The sequence below is a fragment of the Pholis gunnellus genome, assembly GCF_910591455.1.
Source record: "Pholis gunnellus genome assembly, chromosome: 16".
NCBI classification, from domain to species: domain Eukaryota; kingdom Metazoa; phylum Chordata; class Actinopteri; order Perciformes; family Pholidae; genus Pholis; species Pholis gunnellus.
The window spans coordinates 400,249-419,839 of record NC_136543.1 but is presented as its reverse complement, the minus strand read 5'-3'; the positions used below and the strand labels follow the sequence as shown (position 1 = coordinate 419,839).

The following is a 19,591-nucleotide window of genomic DNA, read 5'->3' as shown; positions in this document are numbered from 1 at the left end:
CAATAACAATAACCCTGCGCCTGGCAAATGAAAGAATAGAATACAGAACTACAGTTATGTTTTAGTTCAACACGTTTAAATGCAGTAAAGCCTGAACCTGTCAATCAAAGGCCTGAGGAGAACAGCATTTTTCATTTACATTTGGAGGTGGCAAGGGTTCTGGTACATTTGAGATCAGCTGGAAGTTAATTCCATCTGTGTGCAGCAGCTAAAAGCTGCTTCAACCTGTTTGGTTCTGATCTGAGGTTCTACCAGTTGACTGCTTCTTAAAGATCCGGGCCCTGCAGAAACATATTTTGGCCCGAGATTATTGAGTGATTTATTACCTATCACCAGCATATACATTACACGTAACTGGGAGCCAGTGTAAAGATTTAAGAACAGGAGTAACCTGCTTGAAATGAAGGCATGAATGAGTTTGGACATGAGACCTGTAATTCTTGTTATGCTTGAGATAATAAAATTCAGATTTTTTTTTTTGCAAATGTGGAAGCTCAGATCTGAGGCTATTAAAAAACTAACTAACTTGTTTTGTGTCTTGCTACTAGCAGAGTGCTATGGCAGCCAAAAGAGGCCCAATGATCTGTGAAATAACTTTTCTGCCTTCACTTTCACTCCTTTTTCGCTTTCTGCTGCTTCCTCTCTCAGTATTTAACAGCCTTCTCCGTTTTTCTGGTGCGACGGAAGAGTTCTTCACCACGACTCAACAGTGTGATTGTTTCGATTCAAACACACGATTCCATTGTATGAGGATATGTTGTGTATGCAAATGGAGGTAATAGTGCAGTATGACTGATTAATTGTTCATCAGAGTGATGGCCAGTGGAAAGCAGCTGTTCCTGTGTCTGGTGGTTTTGGCGCACAGTGCTCTGTAGGTCCTACCAGAGGGGAGGAGAAGAGTTGGAGTTGCAACTGGTTGTGTCATACACAGGTTGAACAATAGCAGCCTAAGAATGGAACCTTGGGGAATCAAATGTCATGGCAATCTGGATTTATAGGCACGTTTTTTTAACTGTAAACTAAATTATAGTACTGTACCGTGACTCAACACGCCATCTACTGTTTTAAATCAGCCCTGAACCTTGCAAGGCCAATGTTGAGATAGATTTGACATGTTGGGACTTATCCTGAAAGTTATACAAGAAAGTTAACGGCCAACTGCTGCCCCAAAATCCAGGTCCTCCACCTGGCCGCTGCAATCCACATGTCAAAGTGTCCTTTAGCTGTGAGTGTGCATGTGAATGTTTATTGCTCCTGAGGAACAGGTGGTACCTTAGACTCTTCCACCAGTGTTAATGAATGTTAATAGTGAATGGGTTAATGCTGGCTTGTGTTGAAAAGTGCTTTGAGTTGTTGCTAAGACTAGAAAAGTGCTATAGAACTGCAATCCAATTATCACCCCATAGGTTTGGTTCTTAAAAAGACTAACAAGACACATAACTGTAAATGCAATAAACCAAAGAACTGGTGGTGGACTTCCGCCGGGGTAAACACTCTCCTCCGGTACCAGTGAACATCCAGGGAAAGGACATTGAGATCGTGAGATCTCATAAGTACCTGGGTGTTACCTTGAACAATAAACTGGACTGGACTGATCACACGCACGCAATCTATAAAACGGGTCAGAGCAGGCTCTATCTGCTGAGGAGACTCAGGTCTTTTGGAGTGCAAGGAGCTCTCCTGAGGACCTTCTTTGACTCTGTGGTGGCATCAGCCATCTTGGAGTGGTCTGCTGGGGTGGCAGGATCTCGACAGCTGACAGGAACAGACTGAAGAAACTTATCAAGAAGGCCAGCAGTGTGCTGGGGTGTCCACTGGATACGGTGGAGGTGGTGGGAGACAGGAGGATGATGGCTAAGCTATCATCCCTGATGAGCAACACCCACCCCATGCAGCACGCCCTGGCAGCTCTGTGCAGCTCCTTCAGCCACCCGCTGATTGTATGAAGGAGAGGTACCGCAGGTCCTTCCTTCCTGCTGCTGTCAGGGTGCACAACCAGCTGTGCTCCCAGTAGACCACACAACACCAAAAAACACTAGAAATCTGTGCAATAGAAACACACTGTCTGTATATATATTATTTTAGTTTTTTAATGCTTAGTTATACTTAGTTACTGTGGATTTTGTACTTTTGTACTTTTGACTTGATACTCTTACTGTTTATTACTTATTTACTTATTTATATTACTGTTGCTCTTGTTTTTTACTCTGTATCTTGTGTGCACTGTCCACTTTGCTGCTGTGATCCTGTGAATTTCCCCACTGCAGGACTAATAAAGGATTATCTTATCTTATCTTATCTTATAATACTAATTCAGTGCTAACGTATATTTTATCACTGCTATGAATAATTATAATTTCCCTTCTCGAGGGATAAATGTGGGATGAAAATATTTGCTACAGTTAGGGAGGCCAGAGGGGGGGGGGGGGGGCAGGCTTATTACGGGGCACACTGGCCCCCTCTGCCCCCTCTAGATCCACCCCTGTTTTAAGTTAAACTTCATTTAAACCGTGTCTGCAGGGTCTTATTTCCCCTTCCATTGAATAATACAGACATGTTCCACTCCTCTGTGTTTCAAGCTCTGTTTATGGGAGCCACTGCATTCTCTGCTGACATAAATGTGAAAGAATAACGAATGATATTAATCTGGTTTGATATTAGGTGATGAAAAGTGTGTAAAAGTTAAACATAATAATGCCAACATATTGCTTGTGCTTTTAGGTTTGTATATTATTTGCTGTTTCTAAGATATACATTACTATATGCAGACGATGTGGTCCTGTTGGCCTCCTCGGATCGTGACCTCCAGCATTCATTGGGGCGGTTTGCAGCTGAGTGTGAAGCGGCGGGGATGAGAGTCAGCACCTCCAAATCCGAGGCCATGGTGCTCTGCCGGAAACCGGTGGATTGCTCCCTCCAGGTGGGGACGGAGTGCCTACCTCAAGTGAAGGAGTTTAAGTATCTCGGGGTCTTGTTCACGAGTGAGGGTAAGATGGAGCGGGAGATCGACAGGCGGATCGGTGCGGCTGCAGCAGTAAAACAGGCGCTGCACCGGACCGTCTTGGTGAAGAGAGAGCTGAGCCGGAAGGCAAAGCTCTCAATTTACTGGTCGGTCTACGTTCCTACCCTCACCTATGGTCACGAACTCTGGGTCGTGACCGAAAGGACAAGGTCGCGGGTACAAGCGGCCGAAATGAGTTTCCTCCGTAGGGTGGCCGGGCTCAGCCTTAGAGATAGGGTAAGGAGCTCAGACATCAGGAGGGAACTTGGAGTCGAGCCGCTACTCCTTCGCATCGAAAGGAGTCAGCTGAGGTGGTTCGGGCATCTGATTAGGATGCCTCCTGGACGCCTCCCACTGGAGGTTTTCCGGGCACGTCCAACTGGGAGGAGACCCCGGGGAAGACCCAGAACACGCTGGAGGGATTATATCTCCCAGCTGGCCTGGGAACGCCTCGGGATCCCCCAGTATGAGCTGGAAAATGTTGCGGGTGAGAGGGAAGTCTGGGTCAGCCTGCTTGGCCTGCTGCCACCGCGACCCGACCCCGGATAAGCGGAGGAAAATGGATGGATGGAAGATATACATTATTGTCAACTTTTTGAGTTTGTGCAACACGGTTTCTTACATTACTCATTTGTCAACAAGCTTATCAAAATAAGGCAAAGTCTGGAATGTTCATTGCATCCCACAACATGAAAGTAGGCCTATTGGACAGAATTGATAACATATTGATGAGTTCTCTTTCTAAGCACCTTACGAGCAACGCTGTCTGCATGATAGACTGGAGGAAAGGCCATATAGGATCATTCTAGTAGAAAGAGATCATTTTAATGAGAGCATGGATTTCCTAGACAGCTTCAGTATAGGAAAGCATTTGATTAGTCTGGTCGACTCCGAGAGGACTCCACATGGCGTCATGACGTCATTTTAAAACAAAATCATAAATACTTCTCAAATACCGGCATCAGTAGGCTATCCAATCTCTGTAGAGCTCCTGTCATGTTCTTGAAATAAAATCACTTTGAATCACAGTCTGTGCTATTATTGAGCCCGAGGAAGCTGTAATGCAAAATGCATTGTCTGTCATACAATTGTACATTTTGCAAGACTGAACTAATGCATTTCTTCCCTTATCACATGAATATGGTAGGTCACAGAATATGGCGTATTTTCTTAAGCATGTTAACTCTGACCATTAAAGAGTGGAGTGCTCAAGTAACAGTTGCAGTTCGTGTGTGTGTGTGTTGGGGTGGGGGTGGGGGCTAATCTCAGCGGCGCCACCTTAAAAAAACAGTCTCGCGGACCTGTCAATCTAGACGAACCAGACAGACCCTGGCTCGCGGCCCTCTTGTGAGAACTACTACGTTATTGGCCGAAAGCGGATTCCCTGTGAGACCTGACCGCCTATTGGTTGCAGCATGTCGAGACACTGACGCGCACGACGTCTCCCGTCTATTGTTATTGTGGCGTGCGCGAGGGGAACAGACAGGATGCACGAGGAGACAGTAGGGCTGATAAAAGGCTAAAACAACCGAGAAACATCAAGCTAGCACAGTGCAACGTACGAGGAATAAACATTAGCTCGGTCCATTATAGGGCTTTAGAACAACGAGCCCTGAAACGCAGAGCAGTACCCAGGTCTGATGCAAAGAGTATGAACACAGATAGCAGCTCTGGTCAACACACAACACGTACAGCTATCTAGAGTACAACAGCGATCTTTTTGTCCAACTTCTTCTCTCAACTCTGGCTGATGTGTAAGTACAAACTATGTATCTCCATCTCGTCCTTCTCCTGCCCTCTCCAGCGTTGCAGCCAGGATAGCCTGACCGAGAATATGAGGGGGAAGTCGGTCACATTAGCTTGCTAAATTGTTGCTTACTGTAACCTGCTTTTATTCGCAACAAATGCTCGGTTCTGCTCCCTCAGTCTTCTAATGATACCGCTCATACTGGCCTACATCTGCTTTTTTATCTGATTACCTTCTTTGTTCAACTTCAAGCAGTCACACAGATGAGTCCTCGTACAAACAGAAGTTATGTCTTAAATGTATTTATTTGTCAGATTAGCTGGGTCTCGATCCTGTTGAGAAAGGGTTCTGGTACGCATGTCAACCACTCTGGGATGTCAGTGAATTGAATGCACGGCCTGGACACTGCTCAGGTTGTGTGAGGCACATATGATCGCATCCCAGACCAATCACCTTGTTGGAATTTTCATTTGAAGCATGAGGCCCTCCAGGTATCAGATGGGTTTTAGACTTCAGGGCCCGCATGATAAATAGTATGTTTAAGAGGAGCGTGTGTGTGTGTATGTGTGTATAAATATATGTAGCAACCTGTGACTGTCAGCATAAGGCGGTATTCTGTATCAGTTATTAAGCTACAATAAAATGACCATGTTGCAGGACATAACTGAACGCCCTGTACAGTATGTTTGGTTGTAAATGAACTATTTTATATATTATTTAAAGTATTGAAACAAGCTTCCATGTTCAAATGAGGTACATGTACGTGACATGTATGGTAGGCTGTCAAGTCACTACGTACATATTCACATACTGTAGCCTACTGTACATGACTTAAGTATTTCCAATGATACAACTGTTCTTGTTATTCAATTCGTTTTAAGAAGTATAATTCAATTTGATACATATTTTAGTCTTTAGATTATCAGAAAATAGTAAAAGAAATGCCCTTCACAAGTTCCGAGAGATGTTGTGTTAACTATCATGGAGTCCAAGACGACATTCACACTGCAAGCCTTAGTGCTCAATTTGGATGTATTGCTCAGATACTTTTGGCTGTTCCCATTATCTTTTAAATGAATGTAATCTATTTGAGATCACAGTGTGAACTGGTCACGGTCCTCAACTGACCCTCAGGCGTAAAAGACAATAGCAAAGATATGCAGTCAGCGTAAACATAGGGCTTATGTGCAGGTCACAATACGACCCCTTAATACTGAAGAGGTCTAACACTTCACCGGCTACCTCCAATGCAGCTGTCTTCCATGTTGGTATTCACAGAGTGACTCCCGCCAACGTAGAATTGTGATGAATGCAACCCGGTGTCACAGAATACGTGAAGTGACTACAACCTGTTGACGGGGAATTACGTGTTTGTGGCACGTAATCAATTAGGATCCTTTTTCGTGATGGACACAAATGAAACGCATTTACGTGAATATGCAACGACCAGAGCTAGTGACGTAGTATTAACAGTGAAAAAGACTCTTTCCAGTGGGCAGAAGGGAGGTAAACAAACAAATGGGTCCGTCAAAGAGAGGGTTCACAAAGAGAGCTGGATACAGCACTGGAGCCGGGCTCTGGTCGTTCTTATGAAAGTTGCTCACTGGTGCATGAAGCTAAAACAGGTTTGATTTCCGAGTATAAAATGTAGATGAAAATACTCAGATCTTCCAGCGATCTTCTGCATTCATGGGCCCATCGAGCAAGCGCAGTAGCGTTTCCTCTAACCCCGCCTCCCTGTCCTCGGTTCAGTCTCGTTCTCATTGACATGAACAGAGGAGGGAAAATAACTCTAACATTGTTGTATTTTTCAAAGTTCAAGACCAAAATTGTAACTTTCAGTTTCAATTTTTTTTTTCAAATGATCAAAACTTTTGGCCTGGATTTGGCTCCATAGAGTTACAGAGATGTCTCTTTCCCCAATGTAAGTTTATGGGAAAAAGTCTTTCTGACCCGAAAATTGTAATTCCAGCATTTGGCCACTTTGTAACATTCGTGTCAAAACCCGGCGCTCTTCGTGAGGCCTTGCTTTCAACCAGGAGACTGGTGTTCATGTGCCAAAGTGTTGAGTTAGTGCGAAGTTAGTGACTTTTGTCCTAAACCGAACTAAGTGAAACGTAACGTAAAAGTCGCATGAATTTCACTATAACTGTTCAAACTGAAGTCGCATTATAAAGAAATCCGACCTGTATCTGGTTTAGGATCACAGGAAAACAAAAGTGGCCCAAATCAGGATTGAACAGATGTGATTTTTGCTGTTAACGCGGTTATGAAAAAAACACATCTGAGTCACATATGTAAAAAAGTTGCCATGTTTGTGCATATGTGTTGATGGCGTGTATGTGTGCATCAGTACCTGGACAGTGGAGGGTCTGGGGGGTTGTGTATTTAGCTCCTACATTAGACCCTACATCACACACTGACGGATCAAATAATTAAAGTCAGGCTCAAAGTCAACTCAAAAAGTAGCACCGTGGAAGGGCCATGTTGGATAACTTTATAAACATCAACAGGTCCCACGATTCACAATCACTTTGACGCCTTTCTGTCTGAACAATGCCTTAGTGTCTCCTCTTCCATTTGACTTAGCACTTCATCAAAGTGAAATGACTCGCCATCGGCCTCTAAAGAACTCACGCGCTAATCCCCCCATTGCACTGAGCTTTGTTGAGTTTCCTTAAAATAGTCAGCACACAGGTACAGAAACATCATGGCTGATTAGATCAGATGTACATAGCCATGCATGTTTAAGGGTCATTTCGCATAGCAAGTACCATTACTTTGGATGATGAACAAAACAGTATTATAGTATTATATATTATGGTTGTCTGAAAAAAGCCTGAGTGAGGTCATCAAGGTTTGATGTCTCTGTTTGGATTTGGAGACCACTAATTTATAACAGAACTCAGCAAGGAGGGTCTAAACAAATACTTCCATAACTTTGCAATATGGGAAATCGTAAGAGTTCGTGTTATTAGAGCTTTACCCGTACCAGGGACTAAAATAATGTGACCATTCTTGTTGTATGTGGTATTGCAACTTTTAATTTAGTAAATGATTTTAATACAACTGACAACCTTTAATAACTGTTGGATTTTCACACTTAACTGACATCCACTAATTCCCGGTCTCCCCACTCTACGAACAGGGACTGATTCAGAGCTGGGCCATCATGATGCCAGTGAACTTTCTGGTCACTCATTGGCTGACCAACTTAATACCAGGTAAGGAGGACAGCAAACATGTGTGACAGCAAGTAATACTTAAAAAAAAAAAGAATTGACCAAAACTAATAGCAAGGTAGCTATTAGCTGATATGCCTTTTACATGTTGAGTGTTCTGAATGGATGAATTTACTTGAGCTGTCCTGGCTCCACAACCCTGTTCCTAACAGGGTTGTGACACTGCTTGACTGTAGTTAGAAACTGTGAAATAACTATAGTGTAATTAGAGAATTACTATAAGGTATAACTGATTGTCTGTGAACTGATATTCATCAAGATACAGGAAGCAGCAGAAATGCTACTATGTTGGCAGATAGATTGATGGTGTCCAGTCTCACCCCATACCATGATCTTCCTCAGCAGATGGAGATTGTAGGTCCATATTTCCTATATTCTGAGCCTTCTGCTGTCTTGGTTCCTGGCCAAGATTGCCAAGGCTGCCTAGTATATGCAAATATGGACTTTTTCTAGGGAGATTCTTTAAAATAATTGTCCAGTAGCTTGTTTTCTACCTGCCCCAATGCAAAAGTACACCACAGAAGAAATGTGAAATTTCATCCATCCCTATTTACCATCAATTCCATTCAATAGGCTTTATTGGCTTGAGTGTAACAATGACAACATTGCCAAAGCGTCAAGTAATAATGAGATTAAAAAGATAAAGGTGCAATTCACTAAATCAAGAAAATAGCAGAAACAATGAACCCTTGCTTTTGTGTGTGTGTCTGTGTTGATATGTGTGTATGTGTATGTGTTTATCAGTACCTGTACAGGTGTTTGTGTATTTAGCTCCTACATTAGACCCTCAATCACACAGTGTCAGTAGTTCTAAGGGTAAGGAATTATTCAAAATGATCCAATAATTAAAGTCTTTACAGAATGATAATAACACAAATATAGCTCCAAGTGGCCGTTCCGGGTACAAGACCTTTTTTGCTCAACAGAAAGAAGCAGCTCAATTGCCCAAATCAAAGCAGCAGGCAGCAGCAAGCGGGGATTGTACGACCAAAGTCACTTCAGCTGGTTTAATTCTGTCTAAGGAGTGTTGTTCATCATGACAATGTATGCAGCCTTTTGGTAATTTCTTGGCATTTGGGGGAATGTTTCGACAGCTTAATTAAAAATATCCATCAAGTTTGGTGATGTTTGGACAAACTGTTATCAAATTATTGCCAAATTTGCATCAGACCATTGCTCATGTGTGGAACTGTCACGGTATGTTTCAGTTTGTTGGGGTTAGGTCTGTTAATGTGCTGAGCATGCCCATTTGAAGTTCATCGGTCAATATCTTGGAAAACAAATACAATCAACATCAACATGCTTTTGATAAGTACTGATAAGTAGTAAGGTGGCCGTTAGACCTACAGTTTCAAAAATTCAAAATGGGGGAAAATGGCAGACTTTATGGCCCAAGAGGCTTTTTTGTAGAGCACATTGAGCTGGATATGTGTGTCAAATTTCAAGTCAATCAGACTGTGTGAAGACTGTGGCCTTTCCCAAACAAAGACATTTGGGGATTTCCCTCGGTAAATATAAGTTTCTCTGATCTGTTATGTTTTTTGGGCTTAGGTGGTAGAGTGGGTCTTCCATCAATCAGAGGATTGGCGGTGATCCCTGGCTTCTCCAGTCAGCATGTCAAAGCGTCCATGGGCAAAACCCCGATGCATGGTAGCCTTTGCCATCAGTGTATGAATGTGTGTGTGAATGGGTGAATGATGTAGTGTAGTGGATAGACTTGGTAAATTAACTTGCAATTATATAACTCTTTTCGCATCTTCCGACCACTCAAAGCGCTGTACACTACATATCAATGCTCAAACATTCATACACTGATGTCATGCAAGGTGCCACCTGCCCATCAGGACCTAAACCAATGCACATTCACGCACATTCACACACCGATGGCACAACCTTCCGGAGCAATTTAGGGATCAGTATCTTGCCCTTAGAAACTTCAACATGCGGACTGGAGGAGCCGGGGATCAAATAGCACATCTTCTGATTAAAGGACGACCCGCTCTGTGGCTCAGAGGTAAAACGGGTCATCCCATATATATATATATATATATTCTGTTTGGGCTTTTGTTTTCTTTAACAAAGCAGGAATTATGGTCTGGTGAAATGGGCTCGTGAATGAGTAGTGTCACGGGGCTCAATAGCATTAAACATGTTCGTACAGCCTGCGGTTTCCACTCCAGAGTACAGTCTCATATCCACGGCTATAAATATATCAATCGCCGTGGTGATTGCTTTAACCCAGTTTGAATTGGTAGGGAATAGCTACCTAAACGCGTGAGAGAACATTATGTTTCCCACAATTTAAACCCGAACCAGCCCTAACTTTAAACCCGAACCAGCCCTAACTTTAAACCCGAACCAGCCCTAACTATAAACCCGAACCAGCCCTAACTATAAACCCGAACCAGCCCTAACTATAAGCGTTATCAAAGGAAAATCTTAAGCCTACTAAATGTGGTCCAAAAACTGGAAGCTGGTTCCACAGAAGAGGAGCTTGATAAGTGAAGGTTCTGGTTCCCATCCTACCTTTTAGAGACTCTAGTCTATAGGAACCACAAGTAATCCTGAATTTAGGGAGAATTTACTGTGGGCTCGTCAAAATATGATGGTGCGTAACCATTTAGGGTTTTGTAGATGGAAAGGTGGATTTAAAATGTTTTTCTTGATTTTACAGAGCCAGTGCAGAGATGCTAATATGGGATTAATATGACCTCTTTTCTAAACATAACAAACCCTCCTTCTGTGTCTTGTGGCAGCAGCATCATGTCAGTGAACCCTCCAAGCAGTAATGACGCCTGCCTCAGCATCGTCCACAGCCTCATGTGCCACCGGCAGGGCGGAGAGAACGAGGGCTTTGCTAAGCGGGCCATTGAGAGCCTGGTGAAGAAGCTGAAGGAGAAGAAAGACGAGCTGGACTCGCTCATCACCGCCATCACCACCAATGGTGTCCATCCCAGCAAGTGTGTCACCATCCAGAGGACACTGGACGGACGGCTGCAGGTCAGTGCACCTCTAACAGTCCACTTAACTTTCACTGTTACACTTGCACAACTTCTAGGTCCACCTTCTTATCACATCTGTGCATTGGCACGAGGATTTCTTAGGAATTTATCTCACGGTTTGATTTGTATTGTTATGATCACTTTTCCATTCAAATTTAATTTAATATTCAGAATCAATGCACAGTGAATTTAAACATCTAAAGTGTCTTTTTTACATGAATTCAGTCTGATCTTAATACATCTTGCGTGTTTCATATATTCTGAATATTCATTAAAAAAAATAGAAACCTTGGGAGGGGTGGCGCTGTGTGGTAGGGAAGAGTTACTAAATGGCTGGGTAATTACTGCAGAAGTGGTGAGGAAGACAGCTAGGAAGGTACTTGGTGTGTCATCTGGACAGAGAAAGGAAGACAAGGAGACTTGATGATGGAATGTGGAAGTACAGGAAAGTATAATGAGGAAGAGGTTGGCAAAGAAAAGTGGGATTGTCAGAAAGATGAAAAAAGTAGATAGAAGCACAAGGAGATGCGGCTTAAGGTGAAGAGAGAGGGTGTGAAGGCTAATGTACAGCAGGTTTGGTCATTAAGGATAGAGATGGAAATGTGCTGACAAGTGAGGGGAGGGTTTTTGAAAGATGGAAACAATACTTTGAGGAGCTGGTGAATGAAGAAAATGAGAGAGAGAAGGTTGGATGATGTGGGGATGGTGAATCAGAAATGCAATGAATAGCAAGGATGAAGTGAGGAGAGCTATAGAGGAGCTATAAAAAAAAGGATGAAGAGTGGAAAGGTTGGTCCAGATGACATTTCTCCTCCATGGAGATGTTTTGGAGCAATGGCAGTGTATCAATGTATCTGTCCAACCAGAGAGTTACATCCATCCATCCATTATCTGTAACAGCTTATCCTGTTCAGGGTCACCGGGGGCTGGAGCCGATCGTAGCTGACATTGGGCGAAGGCAGGGCTCAACCTGGACTGGTCCCCAGACTATCACAGGGTCAACACATAGAGACAGACAAACATTCACGCTCACTTTAGAGTCATCAATTAACCTAAGCTGCATGTCTTCGGACTGTGGGAGGAAGCCAGAGAACCCGGAGAAAACCCACACTGACACAGGGAGAACATGCACGCTCCAGAAAGAAGTGGGCTGGGATCTGCAGAAGATAACAGACTGTAAAATTGGGGTGTCGGTTGTCTCAGATTGTAATGCAATCCACTTAACTATTCATTTGACTAATACACAGGAAAAACACTACCTGGAGAATTAATGTAAGCATATTGAATAACACAGCAATAAGTGAGTAAATTGAAATGGAAATAAAGAGATTTGTCTAACTATTCTATGGAACACTTTAAAGGCCGTTAGCTATCACCTCACTACAGAAGAAACTTAAATGAGCAATGTATCTTAATTTGGTTGATTAATTAAAACAACTTGGAAACTGAATATGTAACTACTCACAAACCTCAACTCTTACAACAAATAAAGATCACTAAATGGGAAATAGGAATATGAAGCTGGCCGTAAAGCGATTAGGCGACTTCAACGTTTTTCAGGCCAAGGACCCCCTCTGATAGAGAGATGGAGCAGGGACCCCCGACTATATATATTGTATAAAATTGTGTTTTATATTAAACGGGGCCTAGTGCCATGTATAAACATACCTCTTTATTGTGCATTCAATACTAAGCTATTCAAATAATACACAGGTTGATATGTTCATGTTGTTATTTTAAACATGTGAAGGTACAGTGAGTAGGGGGGCCGTGCCACTGACATTTATAAACATAGCTTCAGCTGATACCAATGCCAATATCAACATTGTCAATTGCATGATAATCATGCATACAAGCTATTCAAATTGATGTTTTTATTTTAAACATAAATGTGGAAATGGAAATGAGTGATGGCCTATTAGTGCCACTGCCATGCATACACACACCTGTTATCTTGCATATTATACTGAACTATTAAAATAATGGACAGATTCATGTTTGAAAAAAAAAATGTTCTAATCAGCCAAATATTTCACGGACCCCCTGCAGAAGACTTCTGGACTATGGTTTTGGCAATGCAGCTCAGGAAACAACAGACTGTAAATGTGATACACAGGATCAAAGACATATGGTCACATTATACTGAGGTATAATGCTACAAAAATAGAAAATTCAAAGATTTCTATAAGACTTTATATATACAACTGCCCTGTTATACTAACTACAGGAGGATTGTAAAATCAATAACCTCACAGCTCCGATAACACCTGATGATGTTTCTAAAGCCATATCCAGACTTACGGCTGATACGACTCCTGGAAGTGATGGTTTTCTATCAGAGTGGTACTGAGCCCTTTAAAGGAGAACCAGCCCCTCTTCTCACATCCTCCTTAAAGAAGGTCAGCTACCACCCTCATGGAATGAGGCAATGATCTTTGAGGGAGAGGGAAAAGATGCAGAAAACTGTAGCCATTGTAGACGGACATCTATTATTTATGTGGACATAAACATTTACACATCTAATATAGCAAAGAGATCTGAGAAATGTATAACTGACCTAATTGATGAAGACCAAACCAGTTTCTTTGTAGAACACCAAACACAAGACGGCATCAGGAGGAAATAATCAATTTGATTCAAGTGAAGAAAACTAGTGCTCCGCCGAAAAGGCTTTTGACTGTGAATTGGAACTTCCTGTATCTAGTATTAGAGGGGTTTGGACTCAATAAAGACATTAAAGCTATCTATCCAAGTCCTCCAGCTAGAATTCACATTAATGTTAGTCTAACAGAAAGACTAGTGCTGGAGAGGGGTACCTGCTGGTCCCTCCTCTTTGACATTTACATTGAGCTTTTAGCACAGGCTATACAACAGAGTGAGGTGTTTCTAGGAATTCATATTAAAGGACAGTAACATACAATCAACTGATTTGCAGATGATATAATATTCCTGGGGAGCTCCAGTACAAACTTTACCCACTTGATGCAACTTATAACATTTATGGTGGTCGCTCAAAAATGTGCACAAAATAAATGTGAATAAAATGCAGATTTTGGCCTTCGAATTTTCTTCAATTAAACAAAGATAAAACAGAAGTCATTGTTTTTGGTACCAAGGACGAATGATTGAAAGTCAGCACACAGCTTCAATCACTGATGTTAAAAACCACAAACGACGCCAGAAATCTAGGTGTAGTTATGGATTCAGACCTCAACCTGAACAGCCATATCAAGACAATTACTGAATCAGCCTCCTATCACCTGAAGAATATATCAAGAAGTAGAGGACTTATGTCTCAACAGGATTTGGAAAAACTTGTAGACTGGACTACTGTAACGGTGTGTTTACAGGTCTCTGTAAAAAGTCAATCAGAAAGCTGCAGCTCGAGTCCTCACTAAGACCAAGAAAGTGGATCACATCACTCCAGTTCTGAGGTCTTTGCACTGGCTTCCTGTCCAACAAAGAATTGACTTTAAAATGCTGCTGTTGGTTTATAAAGCACTGAATGGTTTAGGGCCAAAATACATCTGTGATCTGCTGCTACCTTATGAACCATCCCGACCCCTTAGGTGGTCTGGGACTGGTCTAGTTTCTGTTCCCAGAGTCAGAACTAAACATGGAGAAGCAGCGTTCAGTTGTTCTGCTCCACATATCTGGAACAAAGTCCAGAAAGCTGCAGGTCTGCTGAGACCCTTAGCTCCTTTACATCCAGATTGTTTGCTGCTGCCTTTAATTGAACCACATTCAAGGATATTAATCAATTTCTGCATTTTACTACTGTATTTTATTTCTTACACTGCTTTTTAGTGTTTCAATGAATGTTCTTAATTGTTTTTAAATCTCCTTTTCTTTTGCCTTATGTTTTGATGCTTTTAATGGTTTTATGTGAAGCACTTTGAATCACCTTGTTGTTGAAATGTGCGATACAAATAAACTTGCCTTGCCTTTGATTATAATCTCAAGAAATTAAGATAATTTTTTTTTTACTGAAATGGGACTCAAAAACTATGAAATACCTTAGTGTGACCTTAAAAAACAACTAACTCATCGATATATAACTATTTCTAACCAAATTAGTTTTCAAATTCGAAAAAACATTGAGAGATGGTCAGCCTTGCCATTAGACTTTGGCTCACGAATTGAAATAATCAAAATTAAGATTTTTCCTAGATTTTCAATCTCTCCCAATTAAGATTCTTCAAGAAAAGTTCAAATTTGGGATAAGATTCATATGGGCTGGTAAAAAGACACACATAAAATACTGTACATTACAGCTGACCAAAGACAAAGGTAGCATGGCACTCCCAAATTTAAAAGCTTATGCTGCATAACCCGGACTAATCATGAAATGGTGTGACAAAGACTACAGCGCAAAGTGGAAAGATAAGGAGATGGCTGTAGCAGACACTACAGTCCAGTCCCTGATTGGTAATATTAACGTGTAAAGGCATTACAGGATTAATAGTACAGTTTTGAAAGAGATACATGGATTAGAACAAATTGAGGGATTATTTTATGTAGGAATTACAAACCTCAAAAACATTAAATGGGCTGCTGTTTGTAATGATGCAGACATACAAGGTAATATCGGGGAGATTGAAAATGTGAGAGACTCTACTGCCTCCTCGGCTGTGTGCACTGGGGCTAGATGGGAGGGGAACTGGACATTACAACAGATGAATGGCTCAGCATTTGTGAAGCAAAAAAATGGAGGGAGAAAAATGGAACCCGCTACTTCATTACACCTAAAATCAAGAGTAAACCACTTGGTTCCCAACAGTCATGCTCGCAGTAATGTGGCAATAGAGAGGCAAACCACACACACTTTTTGTGAATGTCATACATTACTGTAATTTAGGGAATATGTGCATGTTATTCTGGGATATAAATGATTATGTCACGTATAATGATAGATATCTAAACAAGATATTATTGATCACAAGTAAGAAGACAATAACAATACATTGGTATACGACTGAATCTTTAGATATAGAGCAATGATTAGAAAATATTTTTCATAGATTTATACTATTGAAAAATAACATTTCACCTTAGAACGAGAGAAAATGTTTTTGTTCGTAAATGACAGTGGAGAAGGCTGATCCATTTCTAGTGAGATGAATTTGTTTACGTCCTCTGATAAGGACAATTTTAACCAAAACTGTTTTGCCTCTGTTTTTTTAAAATTTTGTCTATTTGAGTTTTTTATTTCTATCTTTTTGTTTGTTAGTTAACATACACAAGACTTTCAATTGTATGTACAAACATAAACCCAATAAATACTAGGCTAAAAAAGCGAAATCTGGCTCTTCCAACATGTGACAGATGCTCAGTGCTTCAGTGAAGGGAAGTTACAACATACATTTTGTAATTTATTACGCTTAATTTATTCTCTGACAATACTACAGTGGTTGGATTAGTAACAAGATCAATAAATATAGGAGGGAGGTGTCTAAGCCTGTGAGCTGGTGCAAAGATCATTTAGCCTTCAGCTTAACATGGGAACAACTAAAGTGATGATAAGACAGTTCAGGAGAGCGGACGGTGTGAAACTGCCAGGAAACCAGTTGGAAAAATTAGTTTTTAAATGTCGTGGCTCTTTAATCTCTGAAAACCTTCAATGGGACAGTAACTTTCACAGAATCTTAAAGTTGGCCCATCAGATATTGTGTTGTTTGGGGATGCTAAAAACAAAGTGCGTTTCACGAAAGGCTATGGTCCATTGTTGCACAAAGATTGTCTCCATTTGTCAGTCCACAAACCTGCATCCATCTCCGTCCCACCTGTGCTTCACACACCAATATTCAAGTAGCCCTCATATAGAGAAAACAGCAAAGTGGTTTTATTAACAGTGACATGATCAGTGTGAGGTCACTGATCATGTCATTCAGACAGCAGGCAAAGAGAATCACAAATGTCTTTAACAGTTATGTTGATGTAGACAAATAATTTAAAAAAAAGAATAGAGCGGCAGAACTTTATGAAAGTTTTTCCTAAAAGAATATTATTTTGGGGAATTTATCCTTTTAAAGATGTTGTTGGGCCCATATGAATGTTTTGTTTATCTCTATTGAAGATATCTGACATTTCCCACTTATGACAAGGCTAGTGAGCCAAAAGTACAATGACGATGGTATCGCATGGAATCATCGTCCGTGATCAAGTTGCCAGTTATAAATGGCTGAGTTTGACTTGGGTAACGTTACCAATCCCATGTGCTCAGTGACACTGGTGTCTGACTGATCTCTATCAGGCTACAGAATATGTGAATATTTACAGTGGCAACAAGGGAGAAGTGATGTGAGCACATCGTAGCTATTTCTGCTTAATTTATCCAAACAAAAATAACCCATAACATTTTATTTCGCCATATTTAAACAAAAAAGACAACAACTACCGACAGCCATGGTCCTTACAACCTCAACAGATGTGTTGTCCCCGGTTAGATTGTCAAAGGATAAAAATACCAGCTTCAAGCTCTGAGGAACTACGTTAGCATTAGTGACTGTTGCGTCCAGTTAACGTACCTAAAGTTATAGTTCCCTCAATGTAACATTGTAAGTTATAACAAAGTGTTATACGTGTGTATACCCTGCAGTAACGTTACACCACCCCTTCAATGACTAGCTAAACGTACCTGAAACGAGCCATATCCCCATGATTACCATTAATTACGTTATATGAATCTGGAAACTCCACGCGTCCATGAAATATGCTGGTTGTGCAATGAACTTGTCAAGTAATGAGCCATTGTTCTCGGTTTATCTCTTTTATTAAGTAACTGGGCCGAACATGGGTTAAGCTAACATAAAACATTTGCACTCTCTCCAACTCTCTATTCACTTCTTGAGTCTTCGGCAAACCTGCCGATAGCATATTTATAGATACAATCTACTGCTGGATAATAGGTGAAAACATAAAGATTGAAGGCTGGCATAGGGATCACTGTGTGGCCCAATCATAGTGTAACATGGAGTGCTGAGAACACACATGGATCTTGGATATAGTAGCTATAAATATAATTCGATTCAGTGAGCATGACACAAAGACTATAATGATGCTGTGCTCTCTCCTCAGGTGGCAGGGAGGAAAGGTTTTCCTCATGTCATTTATGCACGGCTGTGGCGCTGGCCTGACCTCCACAAAAATGAACTCAAGCATGTCAAGTTCTGCCAATACGCCTTTGACCTGAAGTACGACAATGTATGTGTCAACCCCTACCATTATGAGAGGGTGGTGTCACCAGGCATCGGTAGGTCAGCTTCATACTTCACGCGTTTCAGTTTAATTTTAATCACTGATAAATATTTGTAAATGTAGTTCGACAAACTTTTGAAATCTTTGCTGCTGATGCTTCATTTTCTGTATGATGTGGTTAGTCAAGTTTTGATTTCATATTCTTCTTGTCTTCTCTCAGTTGGTCTCAGCCTTCAAAATACAGGTGAGTTCCATTCTACTGCACCTCATCATGATTTAATGGATTCCTTGTTTGCTATGTGATCAAACTGTGGGACATGTTGACCTCCCTGTACAGCAGTTAAGCCATGAATTGTATGAATCCGACTGTTTCAATGCTGTCATAGCATTTGTCACCGTTAGGCTGTTTTCTCCTGATCAAAGGCAAAGTTTAGATGCTGTCATTGCTATTAAGAGCTATCACACCCGATGTATGATTGAAATCCTGTTCCAGAGAACATGGTTAAAAGAGCAAGTAGCACGTTTGACAATGTCTTATAGTATAGTTTCTAAACACTACGAAATGCTTCTGTCACACATGCACCTCGTTACATAAATGTGACGGCCTCGTATGTGATTAAGCATTGGAGTCAAGTCTAAGCTGAATGCTGTCATAACTTTGGATGTTAATAATGAACTGTTTAGCCGTTAACCAACAATACGAATTTTGACTGAATAATGCTATCAGTTAAACAGTTAAAAGGAATATCAAATATAAAAAAAGGAAGGAAGAAAGAAAAAGGGCTAAGAAACTGTCGCCTCGTTTCAGTTCTTGGACGGTGTTGATCTACACATAGACACCTTCACACAGCTAACAGCGCGGCCCATTATTCTTAAACAGCTTAGCGATAGTCACATGTACTGTATCTTGGCCAATAACTGTTGTTTTTACTATCTTTCTATTTTTTTTATTTACATTTTTGCAGTTACAAATAAGGTGTCGCCACTCCAGGAAAGAAAAGACATTACAAAAAACAGCAAAAACACAAATTCAGAGGTTTTAATTCTCTGGTGGATTCAGAGATCTCCGTAAGGAGCGCCCAGGTTTCACAAAGCTGAGCTTTGTGGTTGTGTTAAATGCAGTGACTTGTTCCATTGAGAAGTTTGTGACATTTTTAATTTGCGTCTGTATTTCCAGTTGAGCAATATTGTCAGTTTTTTCAATGGTAAAGGTGGTAAGTATGACTGGTGTAATGTCTAAGAGGCAGTGACACAGGAGGGACCCAGGGCTTGTGAGATGATAGTTAATATGTTGTTCCAGAAGTTTTGTGTTTGCCAATGAAAGTGCCTTCTGTGTTGAGTTCTGTGTATGATATGTGTAGGTTCTCATACAGAACGAGCTCTCATTTGGTTAATGAGCAAG

The 19,591-nt window shown here is 41.1% G+C and overlaps 1 protein-coding gene across 2 annotated transcripts in view; it reads left to right on the top strand.

The window, feature by feature from the left end:
* The first annotated feature begins 4,497 nt into the window (after positions 1 to 4,497).
* The window catches only part of smad10a (SMAD family member 10a), a 30,487-nt gene continuing 15,393 nt past the window's right edge, over positions 4,498 to 19,591 (top strand). Inside the window, exons 1-5 of one of the 2 annotated variants that reach the window (XM_079175469.1) lie at positions 4,498 to 4,755; positions 7,897 to 7,972; positions 10,750 to 10,990; positions 18,070 to 18,244; positions 18,410 to 18,433. In XM_079175469.1, the coding sequence (XP_079031595.1) occupies positions 4,752 to 4,755; positions 7,897 to 7,972; positions 10,750 to 10,990; positions 18,070 to 18,244; positions 18,410 to 18,433 (520 nt within the window). In that variant the 5' untranslated portion in view covers positions 4,498 to 4,751. Of the gene's footprint in view, positions 4,756 to 7,896; positions 7,973 to 10,746; positions 10,991 to 18,069; positions 18,245 to 18,409; positions 18,434 to 19,591 lie in introns of both variants that reach the window. The other variant, XM_079175468.1, reaches the window with a different exon arrangement.